Source organism: Hippocampus zosterae, chromosome 7 (genome assembly GCF_025434085.1).
Source record: "Hippocampus zosterae strain Florida chromosome 7, ASM2543408v3, whole genome shotgun sequence".
Classification (NCBI taxonomy): Eukaryota; Metazoa; Chordata; class Actinopteri; order Syngnathiformes; family Syngnathidae; genus Hippocampus; species Hippocampus zosterae.
Genome location: NC_067457.1, coordinates 18,132,778 through 18,160,388, shown reverse-complemented (window position 1 = coordinate 18,160,388; position 27,611 = coordinate 18,132,778). Strand labels below are relative to the sequence as shown.

Here is a 27,611-nt window from a genome sequence, read left to right as displayed (position 1 = left end):
GGGGCCCAAGTCTACAGGATGGAATGTACAAGGGTCACTGTGACCAAACAATATCACCTCTGTCTTCTTTTCGTTGAATTTCAAGAAATTTTGTGCTATCCAGGTTTTGATTTCTTCCAGACAGGATAGGAGTGGCCTTAATGAGAAGGCGTCTTTCTTGCTCAGTGGGACATAGATCTGGCAGTCATCTGCATAGCAGTGGAAGGGAATACCATGTTTCCTTAAGATGGAACCCAATGGGAGCAGATACAGCGAGAACAGCAGAGGCCCCAGAATTGAGCCCTGTGGAACACCACATGACAGGGGAGCAGTGCGTGACTCAGAGCAGCCAAGGCTGACACAAAAGGTCCTGTCAGCTAGATAGGACCTAAACCACTCAAGAGCACTGCCGCCAATGCCCACCAAGTGCTGCAAACGAGTCAGCAGAATACCGTGATCCACTGTATCAAATGCTGCAGTTAAGTCCAATAAGACCAGACACACGTGGTCTCCAGAGTCATTTGCCAGGAGGATGTCATTAGAAACGCGTAACAGGGCTGACAGGCTGTACGTCCCGCAAAATTATCCCAGGTGAGTTTTAAAAGTACTGTTATAGCTTGTTTGCCTTATTACAGTAATCGGGACGTTAGTACTTCGTATAAATGAACGTTACAATATTTATCACCAATATTGACGAAAGTTTGGCTTGAGCCACAGGTGCTTCCAGCTCTTGAGTAGAAACCCGCGGCTAAAGTCAAACCGTGACAACGTTTTTAATTTCTGGACATGAATTTGCCACTTCTGGTTACATCCAGCACTTTTCCCGGTTTAAAAGTGCGACAACTAATTTCCATTTTCAGGATGGCTGCGCCCGTGAAATCGGACTGTACATCCCGCAAAAACCATCACAGAAGGTGAGTCTTAAATTAAGCCAGTTGTGGTTATGTGGCTCAGTACTTTCTTTCTGTCCTCATTTACTGTGAGGGATAATTTAACAGGCCGGATGGTGGGCCACATCACACTGCAGAGGTGTGAGGTTGAATCCTTTCTGTGTGGAGTTTGCATGTTCTCCCCCCCGCTGCCTGTGTGGGGTTTCTCCTGGTACCCCGGTTTCCTCCCACATCCCAAAATCATGCCTGGTAGGTTGATTGAACGCTGTAACGGTTCTGGGTGTGATTCGTGGCTTGACCCCCTTCTGCGTGAAGTTTAAATATTCTCCCCGTGCTTCGTCCCACATCCCAAAGATACCATGTGTTTATTAAAGACTCTTCATTGCCCATAGCTGTGAATGTGATGGTGAATAGTTGTGTTCAAATGTGCTCTGTGATTAACTGGCCACCAGCCCACGATGTTGTAGCAAACGAAAAAAAAAATCCAAAGAGGTAAATGTAATAAAAAGAAAAAATATACCCTACTTAAAAATATAGTCAACCCCCCCTCCCCCTAAAAAAAAGACAGATGTTGCGACATGTGTCGGATACACATTGAATTTACGTAATGGGATCACAGCACCCAGTTCCGACATCTAACGGCACGTCGCAAGCAATGCTGTTCTGTAATCATTTGGCCAACTTAAACACAGGCCTGCTCCAGAAGCGTGCGGCCCGGCCCAACCCAACAGGGTCCGCCCCGAAAGGGCGGTTCCACTGTTGGCAATGTGGACACTTGTGGTGGCAGGATGGTCAAAACGTAAGAGAGGCTGTTCAGCTTGAAAGGAAAGGGTAAAAACCTAAGAGGGGTGGGGGACAAAAATATCCTGAAAGTTGGATCTATAATTGGCCCTGCTTTTTATGTGTGACTGAAGCATACGCTATAGAAGCCACCCCGTCACCCCCTCCACCACTACCACCAGCGCCTTGAAACCCAATACCACTCCCACCACCACTGCACTGTTCCCTCCCACTCTGTGCAGCCATCCACAAGGTTCTTTCAACCCATTTCACATTTTTAACTGCACACTGGATTTTTACCCAGGATTATTTCAACAAATTTTACGCCACTTGTGTGCAATTTGGAGAAAGATGCTGCGGGGCTGCTGATACGGGCGGTAAGGGCCTGCAGGCAAGTTGGTCGCCTTCGCGCCTCCAGTGGAGCTGATTAACAAGGCAGGTGAGAACAAGTCACTTTCTTAATCAGTTTTTTTTTCAAAAGAAATCAAGAGTTGATTAGAGCAGTACTTTATCATCTACTTTTTAATACCGTCATTTGTCTTTTCTTTTGGGTTCCATTGATGGAAATTTTAGGATCTGATAAACATGATGCTTCTGCTGTTCAGAAGAAGTGGAACCAAGCACGCATCCTAATACATAGCAACAGTCACTTGTTGACAGAAATAAAAGGGCTTTACTATTCCTTTAGCCTGCTGCACGGTTGCTTCCAAGAAAGACAACCAAGACCACGTACAACCTGTGGGGAGAGTTTGGAGTCTTGGATCAACTTACTTGGGCCGGCAGTCCCAGACAAATTGGTGGCAATTAGTTGCTGTAACATGCCCAAAACACTGAATAGCGCCAGTGAAACCAAGAGGCAGAAATAACCTAATGGACAATCAGATAAGACTGTCATTTACGCAAAGTAAATAAGATTGTGCTTCACAAGCTGCTAGGTGTGGGAGGTGGTTCCCCTCCAAAATGTACTCCACCTCCAATTTGTCACGTAATCATGGTATCAAGTGCAACTTTATTGTCAAATGTGCTGTATGCGTAACATGACTTCAACATCTTAATTGTAATTTTCTTGTAAATTATCCTCTCGCAGTCTATTGTGTTTTTGACAACCAAAGATGTATTGGGAGTCAAATGTATTATTGTAAAAGTCCTCACTTTAACAATATGGCACTCTTCACTGGTTGGCTCGTATATACAGTACATCACCTGGTTCTATCACCACTACATACAGAGTGCACTTTTGACATCTAATCAATGCTGCATTCCCCAAAAAACTGGGACATTTTCGAACGTAACCAAAACAAAACCATGAGCTTTGTTGTTAGCATACAGCCCGCTAGCTTTTAGCATACCGACTATGGCGCTTATCGGGGTTATCGGCCATGTTTGTTGTTAACGTTTGACTGGAATGCTCTGAGGCCAAACTTCATCGTTCAAAGAGGATGCGTCAAAATGTGAAATTTTATCAAATGCGCCAAGTTAGCGATATCGTTCCTTGCTCAAAAAAAGGTGCCCCAAAGGCAAAATAAGGCAAATAATAATTTCTAACTTGTCTAACATCGTCTCACTTGTATTCTTGTGGCATTCGAGTCAGCATGACTTAGATTTGTTCTTGGTTTTACTGTTTGATGCTTTCTACCGCCTTTATTACCGATTTGTCTTGCTGTTTATTGTGCATGTTAAATTGCTCCATGTACAGCACTTTGTATGCAGCGATGGCTGTTTGAAAGTGCTCTATAAATACTGTTGACTTGACTTGACTTGACTTGACTTGACTTCTAAGACAACCAGAACAACTCGGTTGCGATTGATTCAATGCCCTGAACATGAAAATATTCACACAGTAATGATAGAGCGATGTTGGGGCCTTGGGAATTAAACACACTTGAGACAATTCATTGGTTAGACCATAAATATTTAAAGTAGTTGAATAAATGCAAAGAGGTCAGAAGGTTAGTTTTGTTGGGCTTGAGGCATCTTTTCCCAGTAGTGATGAGACTTTATTATGGCTAGGACCAGTCACGCATCCGCCTCATCACAACCACTTGTGTACAATAAGGCCAAACCGGGGTTTTGTGTTGATGTGACACCTTAGTGTCATCGCTACACTGGCACAAGACGCTCCAACTGTATAATTTTCCACAACAGTGCCAAAAATAGTTATCCTCAAAGACCTGCTATGAAGAAAACCCAGAATCACCTCTGTGGATTTCTAACTGAAGTAAGTCTAAAAATTGCAAAGTCATATTTTCTGTCTCGTGGTGTTTGGACATCATGAAACTAGTTTGGCACGTTTTCCCAACAATCTTTGGTGAGGCCAGTTTCCTCTGGGAGGTTTCTGTATTTTGGTATACCCATGGTATTATTATCCTGAGAATAGAGGACATCCATTGCCAAAGTTCAAAGCTGACGCGGAGAAATTCAAACTGGACGCTGCATTAGAAGACAATTTAGACGGGAAACCATCTGATTTGCATTAGACAGGATGGTAAACATCATCAAAAGCATTCTTTTATAAGAACGGTTACATTTTGGTTTCTCGGCAGAAAAAAAAACCTGCCCAGCATCTGCTCATTTAAGGTTAGGATTCCCACTCCTAATTGTCAGTTATGAAGCGCATGCTGTTGATGTTTCCCCAGAGCAGAGACTTGGATGGTGCTAATAAGATCAAGAGAACCGTGTCAAACCATGTCTGAAATGGAATTCCGACTGGGCTTTAGGATCACGCTGGTTTTGGTCATCCTGGCTGTGACTCTTTCCGGGCAGAACGTGGAAGCGCAGCGGGCAGGTAAGTGTATTTGGGTAGCTTCTAATTCGTTACGGTCTATGTTCATGTGGATCTTTTGTTATGTCAGGGTGCAAAAATGTCCACTATGACCTGGCGTTCATCCTGGATACCTCGTCCAGTGTGGGCAAGGAGAATTTTGAGAAGATCAGGCAATGGGTGGCCAACCTGGTGGAGTCTTTTGACGTAGCCCCAGACAAGACCCGAGTGGCCGTCGTTCGTTACAGTGACCGCCCCACCACCGAGTTCCACCTGGGGAGATACAGGACCCTGGAGGAGGTGAAGCAAGCCGCCAGGAACATACGCTACCTGGGGGGGAATACAATGACTGGGGATGCTATCAGCTACACCACCAACAAAATTTTTTTGGAACAAAACGGAGCGAGACCCGCGGCCAGGGGAGTCCAGAAAGTGGCCATCCTGCTCACAGACGGCCGAAGTCAGGATTACGTCCTGGAGCCCTCCAGGGCGGCCGCCCAGGCTGGCATCAGGTTGTTTGCGGTGGGCATCGGTGAGGCCCTGAAAGTGGAGCTGGAGGAGATTGCAGCAGAGCCAAAGAACGCTCACGTCTTCCACGTGACGGACTTCAACGCCATCGATAAGATCAGGGGCCGACTCAGGAGGCGGCTGTGCGAAAGTAAGTCGGTCATTACTCACTTGGCATGGTAGCTTTTAAGACTCCACGTCCTCCGTGTCATCACGGTAGGTCTTTATTTTACCCGGGTAAAAAGCGTACGCTAACATGTGCGCTCTTTGTGGGGTTCATAAGAGGTACTTTAAATAGTCGCAGATGTGTGCTGGCTGTCTATATTGTTGCGTCGGCAGTTATATTTTTAATTTCCGTATTAGGTTTTATTGTATGTTGACTCACAATGCGGGAGAAAAACTGGAATCACGTCCGACAGTAGGGTTGTCGTCTTCGTGGTAGTGTACGTACCGAAATAGTTGATGCCCTACTTTTGCCATGGCCCGGTAGTCCAGTGGTTAGCACGTCGGCTTCACAGTGCAGAGGTACCGGGTTCGATTCCAGCTGCGGCCTCCCTGTGTGGAGTTTGCATGTTCTCCCCGGGCCTGCGTGGGTTTTCCCTGGGTGCTCCGGTTTCCTCCCACATTCCAAAAACATGCGTGGCAGGCTGATTGAACACTCTAAATTGTCCCTAGGTGTGAGTGTGAGCATGGATGGTTGTTCGTCTATGTGTGCCCTGCGATTGGCTGGCAACCGATTCAGGGTGTCCCCCGCCTACTGCCCGGAGACGGCTGGGGTGGGTTCCAGCACCCCCCGCGACCCTAGTGAGGATCAAGCGGTACGGAAGATGAATGAATGAATTCAGTTCTCTTTATGATGCAGACAGCTTTGAGGCCATGACTGGCATGTGCCAGTTGTCTTCATTTAGGGCACAAATGCTTCGGACCAAAGAATCCTACCTCACAAGTGGTCAATCTATAATTGTGTGTCTGCTGCATATTTTTTGTTTGTTGCACATGCTTTTGGTTGGTCGTCGTGTTGCGCAACATGCAAAAAAAAAAATTGGAAGTGCACCAGACAGTAAGTCGCCCTATAGACTTCCCGGTATGTAGCTTACCTAAGTGGTTGGTGCCCTGCTATTTTTCTCCATATAAATGCGCCGCAGGGAATGATGGATGTGCTCGACTCAAACGCATGAGAATTCCTGCCTAAAATAACCCCGTGAGGGAAGAAACTGAGACCTTGTTTCTTATGCCGCAAAGAGGAAATACAGCACTAATTCTATTGGATCTGATTCTGTGGTGTCACTCTAACATGTCACCGAATGGTGTCACTTAGCTCAGCTGGAAAGAAAAAAAAAACATTACCGGTATTTGTTTTTTGGAAAGCGTGGCTATTCGTTTGAAAGGAAAACTGCCCTTTAACCTTGCATAACTGACCCCTTGGCTGGCAACGTTTCGTAAATGGAGAAGACGGCAAGAGGCAAAATCTTTGCTAAAAGCAAGTTTTTATTTCCGCAATCACTTGAGTGACCGCAAGTGAGACCATAAGTATATCACTGGTGGAGTTGTTGAGCAGTGCAGGCTATTTTCACCCGGAAAATTACAGCTCTCCTTATTTTAAGTGTGTCCACTGCAGGCCGCCCTGATGTCAGCGTTCAATTATTTTCACCGTTTAATCAATAGTTGCAACAAAAAAAAAAAAATCTAATTCATTTTATGCGACAGGATGTGGAGACACAATCGAACATTGGTCAACTGAATTGACTAAATAAAAGTAAAATTTCACAGTAATCGCATACAACAAGGGTTACGCTAATAAACATTTTTCAGGGTTGTTGTGGGCATCAACAATTAGCTTTTCTGCTCATTAGATGAAAAAAAAAATAAGTTTGAGATATTCTGTTTCATGGTGTAAGACGTTTTTGCATTGCAACCATTTTAACTCACAGCCGGAGCCCTAAATTATAGCCTGGAGGGCCACAAGTGCAGGGAGTAGCTCTGCTCTTTGTGTCCGGCGAGCTGAGTGTCATGGCAGCGCTCCTTAAAAAAAAAAAAAAAGAAAAAAAAGGTGCAATTTCTGCTGGGAGTTGTTGGCTTCACAGACAACAAAGGGCTGTTTGTTGCATTATCGCTTCAAGAAGCTGTTGAGAAAATACTTTTTTCCCCCCCGTCTCTCCAAAATAGATACATGCGAGTAAAATTACCACTGAAATGATGAATCACACGATGGTTTTTGTTTTAAATTTTCCAAAAGCATGCTCACGTTGGCAAAATTATCATACCATTCATCATCATGGTGTGATTTATAGGATACAAGGTCTGCATATTCTTCCCCCAAAAGGTATCATTGTATTTTTTTTTACCCCTTAATCTTATTGACTGTTTAGTAAAAGTGTCTAGCAACAAACAAGTGACTCTGTATTTTCACTTTCTTAGTCAACACCAAGCAGTACCGAATTACACTTTGTCAATTCATGTAGCGGATGCGTACATGAGCCAAACGAGCACAAATCCAATGCTAATCTCTGCTGACGCTGCAGCTCGTCATACCTTTATGCTTTGACACAATCGTTCTTCCGTGTAGGCCACTTGAAAATGTCCGATCCTCAGCCAGCCTACCTGCTTAATCATTGGCAGAGAAACATAGTGCGGGAGAAATATATTGTAAAATAGCTGGACAATATCATGAGTGTGTTTAAAAATTCACAACAGCTTGCCCACAAACACTTTTTTTCAGAAATGGGCAGCTCACAAAAACATGAACTCACTTTTGTGTATTAATTACCGTTATTAATGTCATGGAACCAAAGTTCAACAATCACTGACCTCCTGTCTTCTTGGAATGTGTTCAGGCTAACTTAACGTTTACTTCTGCTAAACAGAAGTTGTGTTTTTGAGTAAGAGAGCTGCCATCTTTACACAAATAGCAAACCGGCCATTGAATTCGGCCAGTGTTGTCTTTCCTTCTGTCATCACAATGTGCAAAATAAGGCTGTGTGGAAATAGAAGACTGAGACTTTCGAGCGGGCCCCCCCTCGGCTGGCCCAAAACAACCCCTCTGCTCCCGCACGAAAACGACCTTTTCCCAGAGAGCCCAGAGGACAAATGTCTGTGTTCTCTGACTTCCACGTGTCAGTCCACCGAATGCATTTCTGAAAACATTTCAGTAACCGTCTGCATATTCTTGGTTCAATATTTGCCCATTCATGGATTTTATTTCTTTTTCCCATCTGAGGGAACCTATCCTCCGTTATTCACATGAAAAGCTCACTGATTCATTGATGTTTCTTTTTTCGTGCAAGATCTTGTTGCATCTTTTTGCCAAGAAAGTTTGTTGAACTGAAGGGGGAGGGGGGGAGCTTCATATAGTCAGACCCAAGTCGGATCTCATGTGACGGCATCTCTTGGCAATCGCTGACCTTTTTTAGGTAGCTGTCTATTCTAATCGCCTGATCTGCATCCTGACATGTGTCTTTTTCTCCTCAGATGTATTATGCCCAAACATGAAGGTACACCCTGATCGCTTTAAACAAGAAAGCACTAGTTACGGCCTTCAGCAAGTTCCAGGTAAGTGTAAAAAAAAAACAACAACAACCCCATATTGATTAACACAGGGGTGCCCATTAGGTAGATCCTGATCTACCGGTAGATCTAAGACAGGTCCCAAGTACATCCGAGGAGTGTCGAGAAGAAAAAAAACAAACAACCATTTGTGTGTCTTTGTACATGTTAGTAATATATTTTTTGTGTTAATATACACTGCACACTAATCATCTCATTTTCACTAAAAAAATATTTTAAAAATAAAATAAAGCAGGTAAATCTTAAATTTGTGTGTGTGTGTGTGCGTGCGCGCGCCGGTAAGTGTAGATCCCGTGAGGTTAGTTGATCAAAAAGTAGATCTTCGATCCAAAAAGTTTGGGCACCCCTGGATTAACATATGTAAAAATTATTGAAATTGTGTTTTGCAGTGGTGTAGAACTGCAGCGCATCATTCTGGCAGCTGTTTTTACTATTTTGTCTTTTTATCGAGGAGACACAAGCTAAATATTCCAAACAGCATCTCGGTATGATGCAAAGTAGTTCAGCAGCACTAAAATGTGCAAACATGATCGTGCATACACGTTATGTTGAATCACATAAAATTTGACACATGTACCTAATGAATTGTCTGGTGCGAGCATACTATCTGTACCGTGTTTTAACCTGACGTGATCTTCTCATGTAACCTGCATGACATTGAGACGTGTGGCGCGGCACTTCCCAAATAGGAAAATTACTTCATATTGGCTTTTGAATGCATGTGGGGGACTTCTCTCTGAAAAAAAAAAAAATTGTTGGACTGTACTGTGAGATTGTCCCCCCTTTTCCCATTAATCCTTTCTCAGAACACTTGGACAGCATTTCTCCAGAAAGTTTGGATGTCGTTGCAAGAGTGTCTTTCGATGCTAGTTCCTGTCTAGATCTCCCACCCACGTACATCGTGCAGAGAGAAAAAGCAGATGTGTACAGACTGTTTGCACTCCTGCTCCGTTTGTGGGATGAGAGATCCTGGAGTTAGATTTTTGCCCGTGGAAATATTGCCAATTTGTATTCAACCACTCGTAGTAGTCCGTTTCCCGTTATTCATTAAGACCAGTTCTATTCCTTATTCCCTATCTGCGCCCATGCCCGGATTGTTTATTTATTTTCAGTTTATCTTACGAGATTTTGCACACGTAGAACTGGGTGTGTTCTCCCCGGGCCTGCGTGGGTTTTCTCCGGGTGCTCCGGTTTCCTCCCACATTCCAAAACCATGCGTGGCAGGCTGATTGAACACTGTAAATTGTCCCTAGGTGTGAGTGTGAGTGCGAATGGTTGTTCGTCTCTGTGTGCCCTGCGATTGGCTGGCAACCGATTCAGGGTGTCCCCCGCCTAATGCCCGAAGACAGCTGGGATAGGCTCCAGCACCCCCCGCGACCCCAGTGAGGATCAAGCGGCTCAGAAGATGAATGAATGAATGAAAGAACTGGGTGTGATGGGGGTATTTACACTTTTGTTTGCAGGTGTGGGAAGGAAGTAAGTAGTCTTTTGCAGGCAAATTCGAGTGGCATCCCTCATTTGCATAAAAATCAGGGCGGTCCAAGCGTAGTATGTCATGTTTGAAATTGCGGAACAGAGAGAGACTCGCTGGGGTTCGTGCATGACGTTAGCAGGTAAACTGCAAGATCTCCCATTGTGGTTGATGTCGTGCACCATGCATGTGATGAGGCCAATTGGAGACAATCGTTGTCTGTCACTATCTTTGTGCCCCCGCGGTTGACCAGCCCAGAGTGCAGTCTGCACTTCGTCCAGCTGTGCTGGGCTCCAACCCACCCGCTGCCCTGAATAAGACAAGTTTGATAGAAAATGCACAGAGATGCTCCTACTAACATTGCAATCGATCCCCCTGTCAGAAAACATGATCAGAACTTTAAATCGGAATAACTTTGTTCAGATTTTCTCATGAAAACTTCGCCAAGAAGCAGGAGCAAGAAGGTGAGGTCGTGACGACCGAGACAACTTGCGGCTTCATTCATTCATTCATCTTCCGAGCCACTTGATCCTCACTAGGGTCGCGGGGGTGCTGGAGCCTATCCCAGCCGTCTTCGGGCAGTAGGCGGGGGACACCCTGAATCGGTTGCCAGCCAATCGCAGGGCACACAGAAACGAACAACCATTCGCACTCACACTCACACCTAGGGACAATTTAGAGTGTTCAATCAGCCTGCCATGCATATTTTTGGAATGTGGGAGGAAACCGGAGCACCCGGAGAAAACCCGCGCAGGCCCGGGGAGAACATGCAAACTCCACACAGGGAGGCAACTTGCGGCTTATTGCGGATTTTTATTCGCCGTCGGGCGTCTGGTCGGACCCTTTCGTCTGAACGTGCTGCGGTGCAAATATTCACATCTGCTCCCGTCAAAAGAACTTCACCATGTCTACCAGTCCATGAACCCTCTGGCGTTTCCCAAAGATTTCCCCCACCCCTCGCCACCAATGGTCGTTTTCGTAGCCTTCCAAAATAACTTTCTGACTTGATTATACAGGACGCATGGCCAGTCTAAATTACAACTCTGCGCAACGATGGCCTCCAAACAACCACACAGAGGCAGCGCGGTGTGCAAGTGCGCACAATGCAAGCTGGTGATCGGGGGAGCTGGCAAGTCAGCTATGCAAGAGCGGCGCTCTGTGCCGAAAACAATAGTAACGGGGTCAAATCGGACAGCTGGAAACATTTATCGTGTTTGTGTTTTGCCATAAAGGAGAAAAAGCGAAAGTTGTTATTCTACATTCATAGCGTTCATGTTGCCGTTCATATTTCATTTACATCTGATTGTTTCAGTCCAAAAAAAAAAGCTTGTCTGTCTGCAGGTGTTGCTGCAGCATTTGTTTTCAATTATCGGGTTCTTGAAGCATTATAACAACTCCATAGAGAGTCTCATCGTTAGCCCGTCAATAGAGTTTCCCATTATACATTAATTGGACTTGCATAAGGTGAAGTTGTTTGTTTAAAATAAACTCTTTACTTTGACTCAGAATCTTTTTGAAGATTTATGTTATGTTCTGTTTTTTAACTTACTTCCACCATTCCTGTTTCGAAGGGATTTCTCAAAACATTCATTGGTTCTTGGGTCCTCTTTCAAAAATTGCTTGTTGAAATCTAATCTTTTGTAGCCTTGCCCGTATACTTATGATCAATTTGTACTGATGCGATAGTCTACTTTAAAAAGAGTTTGCGAAATGTCCTTCAGGTCATCTGGATCAACTCGTCGCGACCATCATCAGGCGTCGCCATAGCTGCAGCGTTTGTTTATTGTACCAGGGAGTGTCCCCTTCACGCCACACGAATGTATGGTCTGTGGTCGCGCCACTTCAAACGTCAAACATGCGCACACGTGCACTTAAAGACTCCCATTTGGGGATCGCACCAGTGATAGTGACTCGTTTTTTCCTCTCGTTATAACACGCTAGCCAACATTTGACACTGTGTCACTGACATCCATATAAATCCTGACTTGACCTCAGGGCTGGAATGACGTCTGTGTGCTTCTTTTTTACCGTGTTCTCATGCAGGCTTCGACCTGATGGACTACTTCAGTGTTCGAGATATTCTGGGCACCAGACTTGATGAGGGTCAGAGTGCGTACGTTCGACTTGGCACCATGCCGATTGTGCAGCAGACTGAGTAAGTAGCTAAATTCAAGAAGTAGTCAGCCATTTTGGTTTGAAGCAGCAATTGTCATATGTCCAGCATCGTATAGGAACTTGGACCAAGTCCTTCTAAGGTCAAGTCCTTTTGGTGGGCCTGAACGTTTGTTCAGATGAAAATATCAGTATTTTGAGATCTTAAACACGATCCACCAGGACTAACTCACTATCATCAGTGACCGGTTTTGACCAACTGTCATGACACGTGCAATTGGCAGTCATGTCAATCAAAGGCACTTGATACAAATGAGGTACTTGTGATGTGAAGTCATTCAAAATGCAAACTGTTAACTCTTGCTAAGTTTTGGTTTAAACAAATTGGCCTGAGATCTAAAAGAAAACGGGCTGCTCTTCTGACTCGCTTTGGATTGCATGTTTTGCAGTTTAACATCCTGAAGATCTATTTGCCTCAATTTTATTAGTCCCTCGCGGGGGACTTATTGGGCATCTGACATACACGTCGGTTAGAAATGCACACAATGCGCAAAAACAGGGTCCAATAGTCTCAGGTCGACCCCTCTGACTGCTTTTTTGGAGACAGAAAAACGCGATTAGTACATCGTCATTAGAGACGATACCAACACTGCGCTTCAGACGGCTAATATTTGTCATAATTCAAAGTGTGCTTTCTTTCCGTAGAGACGTGTTCCCTCAGGGGCTGCCTGATGAGTACGCCTTTGTAACGACGTTCAAATTCCGGAAAACCTCAAGAAGAGAAGATTGGTACCTCTGGCAAATCTTTGACAAATATGGAATCCCGCAGGTGGGTCAGCAAACCCCAAAATGCAACCAGTGGCTCTATTTTTAGGTTTTTGGTGAATTATGATGTCAACTCAGGTTAGGATCAGCTCACAAGTGTACCTTGATTATTATTATTATTAATAGTAAGGAAACGTGACATGGTTTCCACATGTCCATCTAATTATATTTAATGCTAAGACAGTAAGTACATTGAATTTATTTTTGCATAAATCATTATATTTAAAGGTTACTATCTTACGATAATTCCTAATTCTTTTACATTAGAAATTGTAGTGTTTTATAAAATTTGACTAGCGGTACTTTAAAATTCCTTCGAGCAAATTTTATTCCTTGAATCGAATTTTCTCAAATTATTTTTAAGGGTTGCTCTTATGAAATGATTTCATTCAACAATATTTTCACAACGTAAACATACGATTGATCGTTATGTTTGCATTGTATGAGCTAATGACTCACAGAGCAATTAAAAGGAATGTAAATGAAACAGAATAAAATAGAATTTAAAAACTCCAGGAAAATAAAAATGCGCACAGCCTCAATATAATCTGTCAATGAATTCTGCATTAATGATGGCCCCATAGCATCTGGTTTCTGTCAACACAGTCCTCCGTCTTTCTTGTCAGGTGTCTATCAGGCTGGACGGTGAGAACAAGGCGGTGGAGTACAACGCCGTGGGGTTAACCAAAGACGCCGTCCGAGCTGTGTTCAGGAACTCCGAAGTGGACAACCTCTTTGACCGCAACTGGCACAAAATAGCCCTGAGAGTGGAGGCCAAGACCGTGTCGCTCTACCTGGACTGTAAACACATTCAAACACTGCCCATTGGCGACAGGGAGGACATCGATATCCAAGGAAAGACGGTCATTGGGAAGAGGTTGTATAACAGCGTGCCAATTGATGTGAGCGTCTCTGCAAAGTGTCATCGGTCTCCGTAGTCCGCAGTGTCGCTCACGTGACTCTTCACCCCCCCCCCCCCCAGTTTGACCTCCAGAGGATGGTTATTTACTGCGACTCCAAACATGCCGAGCTGGAAACCTGCTGCGATTTACCCAATGGGCCTGTGAGTACACATCAATGGAATTTTGCGTGGATGTAGTTATTTTTGGCCACAGTGGTTAGTGTGGCTTCGAATGAAATATTGCAATATCTAATAATATCATGACATGCAGTTCCCCCTTTCAACCACAGCTCATATTTTCGAACCAAGCTGCTTGAGCATGAATGCTGATCTCAGGATGACCTTTTTTGCACATCCCCAAATAATCTTTGGAATATATCTATCCATTTTCTCGAGCCGGGGTTGTGGGTGAGTGTTTCCCAGTCGATTTTGGACAAGAGGCATTGCAGCTTGCGCTCTTGCTCTCAATTGATGAGCCATTATCCAAGTGTTGAATGATTGCCTAAACATGGCCTGAGATTATCTAACAACCTGTCAGGTCTTGGTCAAAGTCAGCTGTTAGACTCCAGCCCACCCGCAACCCCGAATGATGTCAAATGGCGTAGAAAATGGATGGGTAAATAATAATGCGTGATTGAAATAACGTGGGCCCGGTAGTCCAGTGGTTAGCACGTCGGCTTCACAGTGCAGAAGTACCGGGTTCGATTCCAGCTCCGGCCTCCCTGTGTGGAGTTTGCATGTTCTCCCCGGGCCTGCGTGGGTTTTCTCCGGGTGCTCCGGTTTCCTCCCACATTCCAAAAATATGCATGGCAGGCTGATTGGACGCTCTAAATTGTCCCTAGGTGTGAGTGTGAGTGCGAATGGTTGTTCGTTTCTGTGTGCCCTGCGATTGGGTGTCCCCCGCCTACTGCCCGAAGACAGCTGGGATGGGCTCCAGCACCCCCCGCGACCCTATTGAGGATCAAGCGGCTCGGAAGATGAATGAATGAATGAATGAAATAACGTACTGTATCTCATTCTAGTGCCCGAAGAAGGTTGTGACTGAGGCTCCTCCTATCGCGATCCCCACGCCGACGCCCACTACAGCTGAGCAGCAGAGGGGCCCCCAAGCCAATTGCTCATGCCCTGCTGGTGACAAGGTGAATGATTTCTTTCCTTCTCTCCATCCCCCTGACTTGTACTCCCACAACGCTTCCTCTTTAACGGCTTTTGATTCCTTGCAGGGAGAGGCTGGTGCACCTGGCCGTACAGGTCTCAAGGGTGAAAAGGTCTTCCACCCCTAGTTTGTAGTCATAGTTTGTTAAAACACGTTCGTGGTTCCGTTTCACTGTGTGGGGCTACTTTTACAGGGTGAAACCGGCCTTCGAGGTGCCACTGGTCTTTCCGGGCTCAAAGGAGAAAAGGGAGAAAGTGTATGGAAAAACTCAAACAAACTCAAACAAATTTTAATGTCAAACACACGGGTCATTTCGGACTGCATGCTTTCCTTCTGGCTTTCTGCCAGCCTCGATAATAATTAATCCATGTTGATTAATTATTTGCAGGGCAACGTCATCTCTGGTAGAGGTGAGAAGGTAAGTAAACCTGTCGCTAATGGCGCTGCATGGGCCTTATTAACCATTCTGTTTGTCTAAGAGCATCCTCACTAACTTACTGCATGTGTGTGTCTGTGTGTGCGTGTGTGTGTGTGTGTCGGAATACTGCATGAAAATCTACATCTACTGCCCAGCATCGCTGTTCATTTTTGAATGCTGATTTTTTTTTCTCTATGCCATAGCTAGGTGCAATTTGTTGCTTAAACTGCAAACATTGTTGACGTAAGCCAGCTCTGCACTGCGGTTTAAACACACAGCAATTTCGTCGTTGCGTCGCAAGGGGTGAAAGTGAATTCATCCCGCTTTCATTGCCTCTAATTGCACCTTTCAGACTGACTCATTCACAAGGGCAATTCCCCTGTGAAGCAATGTTGTTTCAAGTAATATCACTTGACAGCAGAGACGGTCTTTATCCTAATCTCGGATGAAAGAAATGACGTGTGTTCAAATTATATACTGTACATGCACTGTACCTCATGTTCGATTTTTTTATATTTATTTATTTATTTTTTAAAAATTTCGCTCATAGTGTGATTTTAAAGCCATTACTTTCAAAGGGGGCGGCCCGGTAGTCCAGTGGTTAGCACGTCGGCTTCACAGTGCAGAGGTACCGGGTTCGATTCCAGCTCCGGCCTCCCTGTGTGGAGTTTGCATGTTCTCCCCGGGCCTGCGTGGGTTTTCTCCGGGTGCTCCGGTTTCCTCCCAAATTCCAAAACATGCGTGGCAGGCTGATTGAACACTCTAAATTGTCCCTAGGTGTGAGTGTGAGTGCGAATGGTTGTTCGTTTCTGTGTGCCCTGCGATTGGCTGGCGACCGATTCAGGGTGTCCCCCGCCTACTGCCCGGAGACAGCTGGGATAGGCTCCAGCACCCCCCGCGACCCTAGTGAGGATCAAGCGGCTCGGAAGATGAATGAATGAATGAATTACTTTCAAAGGTTTTCTCCTTAAAGGTTTAGGTACTTTTAATACAATACAATACAATACAATACAATACAATACAATACATTCTGATTTATATAGCGCTTTCACAACAGCGGCAGCTGTAACAAAGCGCTTTTGCTACCTGATGTGGTCAGTGCTGTAGATCATACCCACAAAGAGCCTCTTGACCCGAGCAGGCTCAAATAATCCCAAAACTGAGTTTAGACAGTCGGGTAACAGGTCCAAACACAAATGGTAAATTATGCCTGGACCATTGCGTGTCCTGGTCAAATGTTTCTCAGTTTTGTCTGTGTGTGTGTGTGCGTTTCTAACATTTTGTGTCCAAGAATCTACCGTACCTAATCAATCAACTGACCAAGCTTTCTTTTGTGGCGCTAACAGGTTGTGACAGCACGCCCTCGCCACCCTGCATGCTCGAGCGTTGCTCCTCGTGAATAACAAGTATTTTCTTTGACCAGGGTGATAGAGGCAACATAGGGCTGACAGGTGCTCCCGGACAAAGAGGAGAGAAGGTCTGGCATTCCTGAACCTGGACTCACAGCGGATTTGCTTTTTGAATCCAAACAGTTCGCCGACCGGTGACTTTTGTCTTTTTAATGACCTGACAGGGAGCCAGCGGTTTTCCCGGTATCGATGGTCTATCTGGAGAAAAAGGCGACAAAGTAAATTCTTGTTGTGGGAATATATTTTGAGGATGAATTGAAATCTGGACACTTTTTATCAATGTTTAATTAGGGAGAGGCTGGGCGGACTGGCAATCCAGGACTTCCTGGTCTGATTGGAGAAAAGGTGGGTGATCCGCTCCCACTACAGATTCCATTCACAGTGTAGTGTTGCCTTATACTAGAATACATATTTGCATTTCAGCTTTTTTTGGGGGGGGGGGGTCGTGAGGGTATCAGTCCGTTGTCATTTTTAAATTATATTTTTTTAAATGTTCTTTGTGCTAACAATTAGTGCTCTGGCACCATCTGGTGGCTACTAGATGCCAAAGAAACAATTCGAAGTGAGCTGAGGAGCTTCATTTAGACAATAGTAATTATAGACAGTACCTTTTCTTATTTGTTCGAAACGTCTATTAAAGTGGGTCACGGCTTAGTTACAACAGCAAAATGCGGGTCCTCATGAGACGAGTTGAAAACCAGTGATGTAGTTATTAAATGTACATCTATCATGTTGACTCGAAAATTCATCTCATCATGTTGTTGCTGTACAATGTAGGGTGTTCAAGGTGATGCAGGCTATCCAGGAACACCGGGAATAAAAGGTGTCACTGTGAGTGTCTGCACTTATTCACTGTTAAGTCATAAACATCATCATGTTCTGGAAATGTCACCAGATTTCTTATTCTCATAGGGTGACGAGGGGAAAAAAGGGGAAAAAGGATCAACAGGAGCCAGCGTAAGTGATGCTGTATTTGTACCAAGCTTCACATTGACACATTTTCCAGGATGTGTTTAAATTGGGAATTGCATATGATGAGTGATGACAACTTTTTAAGTCAAAACAACTGTTGTCCAAATTTACTACAATGACAATTGGTGAGGTGTATACCTCGGCTAGCTTGTCAATCTGTTTCTGAATAAGGCTCATGAATGTTTGAATAATTCCGGTAATGCCAGATAAACTGCCACGATAATGTTAATAATTACAAATAAATCATGTGCACAATTATCCGGATTAGCATCAAAATAGTATTATTTAGTAGCACCGTTAAAAAAAAAGTGAACTCAAAATTTCAAGGCAACCAACGTCGCAAACATTCGGAGTTGGGCGATTCAACTATCGCGCAATGTTTTGCTGTTGTGAAAGCATGCACTTTTATTTTGAAGTATAGAAATTGTCGAAATTTGTCACAATGTTGGTTGTTATTAAGTACTTTTTTTTCAATGAAGCATCACATATACTTTTATTCGTACCAAAAATGTTTATTTACGTGGCTTGCCCTCCTGCTTCCACATTTTATTTTATTTTTTTTGAGTACCGGTAATCACTCCACAAAATATGAAATCCTATTAAGTTTCTGTGGGAACAGGTTCCCTGTCCATGCATCTGGTTAAACGATGAAGGTGTTTGTTTAAACCAGCGCGCATGCTCATTCCTGAGGACTCATAGTGAACATGTCCTCAGTCCTCTTATTGAAAGCGCAAACACAGGGACATAAAATTGCACAAACAGATGTGACTTCTTAGATTTACTCATCCCGCTTCCTGTCTGCTTCACATGTGGGGGCTTATTTTGGCTCCAGTGCAGCTAATTCCCGAAACCCACAGATACTTTGTTGACATGTCGAGCTTCCGCAAGCATCTCGAACACCTCAATCACACATGGCGCAAATCAAGGTGATCCCAGAAGGGACAAGCCACCTGTGTGTTGCTCACTTAATCTTGACCCTTAGCTAGAATAACAATTGGTACAGAAACCCTCGACGGCTTTGTCACATGGCAACAAAGATGAAAAGCAGGTTGTCAGCAGACTGAAAACCCATCAAAAAGCTCCGGCTTGACATGATCAGCACAGGCAGCCTGTCGTTCAAACTGCAAGTCAGCAAATTCCTGGGGCTCAAAAGTGGGTACTCAAAAGTACTCGAGAAAGTGATGAAGAGACTTGTCGTCATTTACTTGACCTCTATTTTCATCTCTCTCTCTCTGGAATGACTGTTTTATTTCATTCTGAAAAGGACTTTTCACCGACGGTGCCAATTTCAAAGTTGCCACACATGCCTGAGCAGCCACTGGTTTTGATGATCGACATCTACAACAGCACCTGTTCAAAATGAATACAGTACAATGTTGCCCCATATTCCGTTAGATGTATTTATTTTTGGTCAGGCCAGAGCTTTAAAAGTATTACTTTGGAACAACTACTTAATGTTGAAGTGAGTTAAGCTTCATGTAGTGCTTTGTCGCCATCTTGTGGCATCTTTGTGCCAAGTAACCATGATGACGTAAGGTGATTGAAGTGAGTTGAGGAGCTTCAATTCGTGCTTTGCAGTCATAACCTGAAATGATTTTATGAATGGCAACCGCTGTATAGACAAGTTAACAATGGTACCTTCTGCCATCTAGTGGAAGAGATTGTAATTATTTTTTGGGGTCACTGTACATCGCTAACATAGAAAGATGAACACGGAAACCTTATTTGTGGTAAATAGATAATCATTTTTGGACCGATTAAGATAAATTGGATTCTTTTATTGGCTATGCAATGTAAATGTATTGCAAATGGACATGTAAACTTTTTATGGGGGAAAAAAAAGATTCATCATGTTTCACGGTTATGTTATTTTCATGTCATATATTTGAAAGCTCCTCTCTTTATAGGGTGAGCGCGGTTTGGATGGATTACCTGGAAAACCTGGCATTCGCGGCAAGGATGTAAGTTTTGTTCTAAGAGTGATTGGTTTTGTATCATCATCAGCATATTTTTCTCTGAAATTGTTCAGGGCTTGAGGGGAGAGGCTGGCTTGCCCGGAGTCAGTGGAGTAAAAGGTGATAAGGTATGCCCCCCCACCCCTCCCTCTCAAACCATAAAGCATCATAATTAATGTCACTACGCACATCTATGAATCATTTCATCACTAGTTTTTAAAGTATGTGTGTAAACACTCCAGACATTCCTCTGTCTCTTTTCGTAACCATCAAAAGTCAGCACGCTCATTTGTCTGCCTGAAATGTGCACGGACAAACACACGACCAGCATGCATTGCAGTTGGCACTTATGACTACAGTTATCGTGAACTACTCGTTATCATGTCGCCCGAGGAAATTTAGGAGTTCTTAATTGTGATGGGCTCTTTATTACTCTGGGAATCGTGTCACAGGGAGAGCGAGGAATCCCCGGATTACCTGGTCATGGGGTAAGTGCCAAAGCACATGCACACACACGCGTACAAAAAAAATAGAAAATAATTTTCTGACAAGATGATATTGAAAACACTTTAATTTCATTTTACAAATGGACCAAATATCCCTTTTTTTTCTAGTACCAAAAAGACGGTCTACAGGGAGTAAAGGTGAGTTACTCTTGTAATATAATCTGGTAATACCGCACTCAAATCAAACGACAAAGAATGTATTTTTAATGAATTAACAAAACATGGCACAGTATTTCGGCAATTTTGAGGGTGAGGAATAAAATGTGAAAAAAAGGTCAGGAGGGCCAATGTTTATTACCCCTCACCGCCATATTTTTGTTTCATTAAAATATGCAAATACATGCTAATGATTTGACCAAATTTCAGGGGGAACTTGGGCTCCCAGGGCTTCCGGGGGCTGACGGCCCACCCGGACCACCTGTAAGGATTTATTACTTTCTTCTCGCATGTTTCCTTTGGGCTGTTATGATGGAGAAATGTTTGGATGCATGCCGTGTGATGGGTTTCATCAAGGCAGTGTTGTCAGCAACCTTTCTGCTCCAAAGGGTCCCCCAGGACCTCAGGGGATACCAGGGGAACCTGGGGAGTTTGGACAAAGGGTAAGAATTGTGTTTTCATAGGCAAGGTCTTGCATATTCCTGAGTTTCGCCATAGGTAACCTGTTCATGCATTATTCACTGAGACCGAAGGGAAATCTCTGAAAAATCTCATAATATTCTCAATGAACACACTTTCATCCAGATCCGCACCTTCCACCAAACAACTAAAACATTCCCTGGTTGGTTCTTTGGAAGACCATGCTTCGCAGGGGAAATAAGCTAATTGCTAACAAACAAACAACCTTCCCATCTCCGGTTGGATGATTTTTTTCTCTCCTGAGATGTTTTCCAGCGAGCCAAACATATGGCCCGTGTCAGTTGGCAGCATTTAATCTTGTTGCTAAATGAACAGTAGCCCAGAGAGAGGATTTCGAAAGCCTCAATGTTAATTCTTTGCGCTAATTAATGAGCAGTGTGTTGTTTTTATGTAGCATCCTCCCACAACAGCTTATTTTCAGGTCCCAATGGTTTTCAGTTAAAACACTGACAATACTGTAGTAACTTCCAAAAAACAAATGAAGTATGGGTAGGTGAACTCGTGATTGCCTAACTACAGATCAATTGTATTTAACTTTTTAGGATCTTCAAGAAATCAGTTTTTAAGACTTTATTCAGGCAAAGCTTTTTTTAAATCTAATTTCTATTTTCAATCCAATCCTTTCAATCCATTGCCTTACATTAATGCGCCACTACTATATTTTAATGTTGAGCGTTTAAAAAAAAAATGGTGCTTTTGTTTTTTTTTTTTTTAAAGTGAGCACCAGTAATCTAGACCATTGAGAGCTGTCGTCTTCACATGTTTGAAAATATGCTCCAACTGTTGTACCTGCCCTACTAATGTAGGTTAATCATTGTTACACTTCTTCAGCAATCATGTATTTTTCATCTAAATTCTTTCCTCCTAATTTGTCTTCCAGGGAAAGAAAGGTGAAAGTGGATTGCCTGGAGTGGATGGACTCCCTGGACCAATCGTAATGACTCGTTTCGTTTTCATAACATTAAGCTATGAGCAAGAACAATGGAGTTTGATTTCATATTTTAAGAGTGCGGAATGCTCAATAATTTAAAGCAGAATTAAAAAATATATACTTTCTTCTCTCAAGGGCATCATTAAGCTTCAAATGAACCTTTCTGGTTTTGCCAAGTTATTTTTCTGTAAGCTCTCACTTGTAACTTTTATTCAGGTTGTAAGTGTTTATTTTGCAGGGTCCGCAGGGTCCACCGGGACCACGGGGGAACAATGGCAATACTGGACCTCCTGTAAGCGAAATATAATCATGTGTTTATTGTTTTATATTTCTCAGACACATTATATACCTGACTCGTTTGTTTAATAATTTCCCCCTTTCATTATTAAGGGTCTGCCAGGTGAAATTGGATTTTCCGGCAAACCTGGCGAGGCTGGAAAGCCTGTGAGTTGAACTTAAATTATTGAATATAATTAAATGAACACTGTAATATTTAATTTTTGCGACCCTGCATGTCTTCCATCCATGACCTTCAAAAGGGTGCTCCTGGTAAAGATGGCCTGGATGGTCTTCCTGGGAATGATGGTGCTATGGTAAGTATCATTTTAATTCCAATTACTTTGTATATCATTTTTAGAGGTACTGTGTGACATCTTAATGAAGGTACGATGTTTCTGAAGGGGCCCAGAGGAGAGCGCGGAGCAGATGGCTTTCCTGGCAAAGCCGGACCAAAGGTAGCTTTTTTTTTTAAATGTAACTTTTTTTTTTTTTAAAGAAATATGACTTTTCCACATGCAAATCTCAATGTGAACCCCCTCAACAACTCTAAGGGAGATGATGGGCCTCCTGGACCAAGAGGACCTCCGGGGGAGAGAGTAAGTGGATGGATTGTTTTTCTGAAAATTTCCAAACATATTAAAAAAAAAAACAAAAAAAAACTAAGTTTATTGTTTTGAAACAGGGATTGGCTGGCCCACCTGGTGTAGCCGGTGCTGATGGAGCAAGAGGAGAGAGGGGAAGTCCTGTATGTATAAATATAAAAAAGAAAAAAAATATTTCGTTCCTAACTTTAATTAAACTTTGTGTAAAAAAAAATATATATATATATATCTATATATATATAGATATATATCATTTTTTAATAACTATTTATTCTATTTTACTGTATTCATTAGGGTGACAGGGGTCAGGATGGACCACTGGGCCCAAAAGGTGAAAAGGGTGACAAGGTAGAGAAATTATCATCGTTTAACTGATGGTGCACAACTCCATATGATGCTCGTATTGCTTTCATTAATTTCTACACTGTTGTCTTCTTTTCCTGCTCTCAGGGTGAAGTAGGAGCCAGGGGACTGCCCGGTATACCCGGAAATGTAAATTCAATTTCATCATAGCAAAATATACAGTATATGTTTACATTATGCTATATTTGACACCTATTTGGAATATTTTTGCTTTACAGGTAGCAAGTGTCATTCCTGAGCCGGGTGAACCTGTAAGTTAATTCTCAAAACAACAGTGTCTATGAAAAGAAAACCAAAGATCCACCCGTAATGGATTGATGAAATATTTAAGAGGGTATTTCAGTGTTCCTTCCTTCCCTGTTATGTTCATTTAAGATCACACACATTGCCTTTGTTGTATCTTGAAGGGAAATCCAGGAGAAAAGGGAGAGAAAGGGGACCAAGGACAGACTGGAGAAATGGTGGGATTTTCTCAATACATATTTTTATATTTGAGGCTTTTTTTTTTTCCTTTTGACTTTTTTTGTAGAGTGATACAAAACTACTTATTGCAATGTGTAAGAGTATCCACTAGATGTCACAAAAGATACGATAAGAATGTTGCGCGTCACAGCTGGACAACTGAGATGATTGTCATATTTAATAATAATATACTGCCTGATATCGTATACATTTTAGAATCATGAATATCCTTTTTTTTGAACAGTTTATGATTTTTTTAACGATCAAATTCTGAGCTTTATTTAAGGTCTAGCCTAAAAAGTTAGGTAAACAGCCTAAATAAATGACAAAGAAAAAAAATGTCATTACTCAAGTAAATCAGGCCTGTTAATAAATTTTTAATAACTTTTTTGAAGGGCCCAAGAGGATTACCTGGCGAGCAAGGCTTTAAGGGTCCACCTGGACTACCGGTAAGACTGGAGTAGTGAAGACACGAAAGCAATTTATTAAATGAATGGATTAATTGATTCTATTTGATTTCTCCTATTGGTAGGGTGCAAAAGGGGACACGGGACCTCAAGGAGAGGCAGGACGTGTTGGGGACCCAGTGAGTTGAATTGATTTGAATTGAGAAGCCCAAAGATAGCACATAGTAAAGTAACCCCTTATGTGTTTGCTCCAGGGGCCTCCTGGTGTAGCTGGTCCTCAAGGCCCTCGCGGGCTACCGGGCAACTTGGTAGGTCCACATGACCAATTTGATGTATACTTTGTGACTAGATTAAAATTTACCATGTTTCAATATATGTTTGTTTGTTTGTTATCTATTTTATTTTAGGGTTTACCGGGTATCGCTGGGCCTCCTGGTCCTGCTGGAGAGAGAGGAGACAAGGTCACATGCTTCAATTTCATGTGCTCTCATGATATGTTTGCATAGGTGTTACAGTACGGCATACGGCGGGGGTCACTGATATTTATATTATCAGCAGGTTGATACACTCTTCTGGATTATCAAATTACATAAGATTAAGTTGTGAAAATGTATAAATATTGCATCATTTTACAGTACTTATGATCAGGCAACCGAAATATTCATATTATTAACATAATCACACTAAAGAATTCATGTCCTTTTTTTTTTGTTGTTGGCGTGATATCATCGTCATAATCATATGTTTACCAACTTAAAAAAATATATTTATTTTCTTCAGGGTGAGTCGGGCAAACCAGGGCAGGCAGGTCAACGAGGACAACCCGGGGAGCCTGGTTTGATCGGACCGCCAGGACCAGCAGGGAAGGGAAAAGATGGACTTACTGTAAGAAATGCATTCACACTCACTCTATATCAGGGGTGTCCAAACTTTTTGCCAAGGGGGCCAGATTTTATGTGGTAAAATGTCGGGGGGGGCGACCTTGGCTGACATTCTTTACATTGAACAACAATATTGTTCAACAAATTTTAGTAAGCCAGTCTGTTTCACATTTCCATTTTTATTTTAATTTCAACAATCTTAAGAATTTCTTTTGGTTCATTTGAAACAGGTATATCACATGCAACTGCTTATTCACTTGACTTTTTCTTAAACAGAAGTCTCCTGAGTGCAAATTGATTGATTTGAAACATAAAATGTATCACCATGACTTTTCAATAGTCACAAAACCTTTGACTCGAACAACAGGGAAATGAACAAGCAATACACATATCCACAACTGCAAGGATCATTTGAAATATGACATATCAGTCAATATAAACACGGAGTGATGTCTTGTTAACTCGTGAGTGATGCCCTCTAGTGTCTAAATGCTATTACTCATTTAGTGAATGCTATTACTCATTTAGCCACTAGAGGAAAGCAGTACTCCATGAAACATCACTCACCAGTCTACGAGACCTCAGTCAATGCAACACGTGTTCCATTGCGCCCAACCTGCGGGCCAGACGGCACTGATTTTATGACAGGGGCCGAGGGCCGGATGAAATTCGACCGCGGGCCGGATTTGGCCCCCGGGCCGGACTTTGGACATGGCTGCTCTATATGATCACCATCATCATTACAGTTTATGTTTAGATTGGTAATTAAAGTGTTTGCAATCATTACCCTCGAATTGAACGCGCACCATCTGTATCATAAACGTTTCCGGAAATGATGATAGAATATGAAGTTATGAGTAAATGTTGATGTGTGACAGCTTTTTACTGGCTTCAGCTCTTGTGCAAAGTCTCTTTTCTTTCGCACGTGTTGTGCTTGTCAACATGCACTGTCTGGCATACATGTTGAACCACAACACAGCAAGCCTGAGTTGGCACATTTTGTGCTGCGGCGCAACGTGTGTCTACATCCTCCACCTCAGAGCTGCTGACGAGGCGTGGGCAAACAGGAAGCACGCTTAGTTTTCATGTATTTATTTCATTCTTTTTACAGCAGCCAGGTGCGGCCCTGAGGCCCTCCCTCTTGCAGTTTATGTGCATGCAGAATGAACTCGTACACACTTTCTAATGCCTCATGATTGCATTTTAGGAGGTTTATATGAGGTGTTTGTATTTCCGAGATGTTTAATTGACGTTATTTGTGATTTGACAGGGAGAACCGGGACCGCGAGGAAATGAAGGCCCCCCAGGGCCAAAGGTAATGAGAAAGAAATCATGGTTGTTCTTCTCGGTGTATGCCGACCGAAATAAAGTGGTACTTGAACCTATGAGTGACTTGAAGTTTTCTGAAATACAAGCCACAGTTTTTTTTTAACTTGAGCGCAAACATTTGAGATTTGACAGCGATATTGTGGCAGCAAGCTCAACACAACTAATATCACAACATGCAGCAGTTTGGCAGATTGTGAGCTTTTCTTCAGAAGAGAGAATTCAAGCAGTTTGTGCCACACACAGTTGATGTTGATCGGCACACTAAACATAAAACAAAGACAATTACATATTGTTGTATTTACAACAACCACATATTTCAGCCTAGTACGGAAGTCTGACAGTTGAATACTAATCAATGATGAATGGGCTAACAAAGATAGCATTGATTTTTCTGTGGTTATACTACAAATACAACATGGAACAGATTAATCTCCATTTATTTTCTGAGAATTTCTGATATTCATTATACAAAACATGGAATTCTCTTAAAAACAGTGGCAAAGTGGCATAAGCTTGGTTTGTGTCTTTTAGGGCCCCCCGGGGTTAACCGGAGAGCCAGGGTTACCAGGGGACAGAGGCTCCCCAGGGGAAGGCAAAACAGGACCTCAGGTATGATTTCAATGCAAGTCAGATTCACGCCGTTGCTATTTAGAATATCTCCATCATATCTTCCTTTGTCTTCATTACAGGGCCCCCCTGGAATTAATGGCGATCCTGGACCACCTGTAAATTCGATTTCTGGTATTGTTATTGTGAAATTCTGTACATTTTTATGAATGTTTTTTTTTTCCTCTTTGATTTTCAGGGCTTGAGGGGCCTACCTGGCGTCCCTGGTCCCGATGGCCCTGCGGGACATAACGTGAGTCCTAACTTGTCTCCTTCTTGCAAATATATATTTTTAAAATCAAAATATTGCCTGCCTGGCTAATAATCCTGTACATGTAATCCACCACCTTATTCTCCAATTAGGGACTACCGGGAAGGCCTGGAGAGAAGGGATCACCTGGAGAGCCTGTGAGTATTGATCGAATGAACACTAAAGCAGTTAATATTTTGTTGTTTTTCTTTGAATGAATGGTGGTAGATGACCGCAACATATCCTAGTGGGCGTCCTCCACTTGACTTTGATACTTTATTTATCATCTCCTCAAGGGAAAAGCAGCTGACCTTTCTGACATCAAACTTAAGGTAGGCGCCCACTGCTTGCTTGGAGAGAGTTATGTAAAGATATAATTTAAAGCCTCTTTTTGCATCATTTAGGACATCTGCTCAGACTGCCCAGCAGGTCCCCCTGGACCAGCCGGTATCCCAGGACTGCCGGGCGATAAAGGGCAACAGGGACCTCCTGGGAAAGATGGTCAAGATGGCTATCAAGTATGACAGTCATTCGACAGTACGACTGTCGTACTTGACATCCTTTTTTGTTCTTTTTTGTTATTTTTGTCTTTTGTTTTGTCACATGTTGTTTGTTGTTTCATCGTGCGGACCTGATACGACAGTACGACAGTATTCCGC

At 43.0% G+C, this 27,611-nt stretch overlaps 1 protein-coding gene across 1 annotated transcript in view; it reads left to right on the top strand.

Annotated features, from left to right (window-relative positions):
* The first annotated feature begins 823 nt into the window (after positions 1-823).
* The window catches only part of LOC127603553 (collagen alpha-1(XXII) chain-like), a 33,623-nt gene continuing 6,835 nt past the window's right edge, over positions 824-27,611 (top strand). The window contains 48 exon segments of the mRNA XM_052069901.1: positions 824-893; positions 1,954-2,047; positions 2,049-2,088; positions 4,291-4,434; positions 4,502-5,068; positions 8,386-8,466; positions 11,996-12,107; positions 12,770-12,893; positions 13,516-13,791; positions 13,872-13,952; positions 14,813-14,929; positions 15,014-15,058; positions 15,140-15,202; positions 15,335-15,364; positions 16,788-16,841; positions 16,938-16,991; positions 17,065-17,118; positions 17,551-17,604; positions 17,686-17,730; positions 19,653-19,706; positions 19,775-19,828; positions 20,153-20,188; positions 20,315-20,344; positions 20,573-20,626; positions 20,752-20,805; positions 21,723-21,776; positions 22,012-22,065; positions 22,164-22,217; positions 22,313-22,366; positions 22,454-22,507; positions 22,604-22,648; positions 22,735-22,797; positions 22,949-23,002; positions 23,105-23,146; positions 23,236-23,268; positions 23,425-23,478; positions 23,875-23,928; positions 24,012-24,065; positions 24,141-24,194; positions 24,294-24,347; positions 24,667-24,771; positions 26,038-26,082; positions 26,628-26,705; positions 26,786-26,821; positions 26,902-26,955; positions 27,066-27,110; positions 27,249-27,284; positions 27,357-27,470. Coding sequence (XP_051925861.1) covers positions 841-893; positions 1,954-2,047; positions 2,049-2,088; positions 4,291-4,434; positions 4,502-5,068; positions 8,386-8,466; positions 11,996-12,107; positions 12,770-12,893; positions 13,516-13,791; positions 13,872-13,952; positions 14,813-14,929; positions 15,014-15,058; positions 15,140-15,202; positions 15,335-15,364; positions 16,788-16,841; positions 16,938-16,991; positions 17,065-17,118; positions 17,551-17,604; positions 17,686-17,730; positions 19,653-19,706; positions 19,775-19,828; positions 20,153-20,188; positions 20,315-20,344; positions 20,573-20,626; positions 20,752-20,805; positions 21,723-21,776; positions 22,012-22,065; positions 22,164-22,217; positions 22,313-22,366; positions 22,454-22,507; positions 22,604-22,648; positions 22,735-22,797; positions 22,949-23,002; positions 23,105-23,146; positions 23,236-23,268; positions 23,425-23,478; positions 23,875-23,928; positions 24,012-24,065; positions 24,141-24,194; positions 24,294-24,347; positions 24,667-24,771; positions 26,038-26,082; positions 26,628-26,705; positions 26,786-26,821; positions 26,902-26,955; positions 27,066-27,110; positions 27,249-27,284; positions 27,357-27,470 — 3,660 coding nt within the window. The 5' untranslated portion in view covers positions 824-840.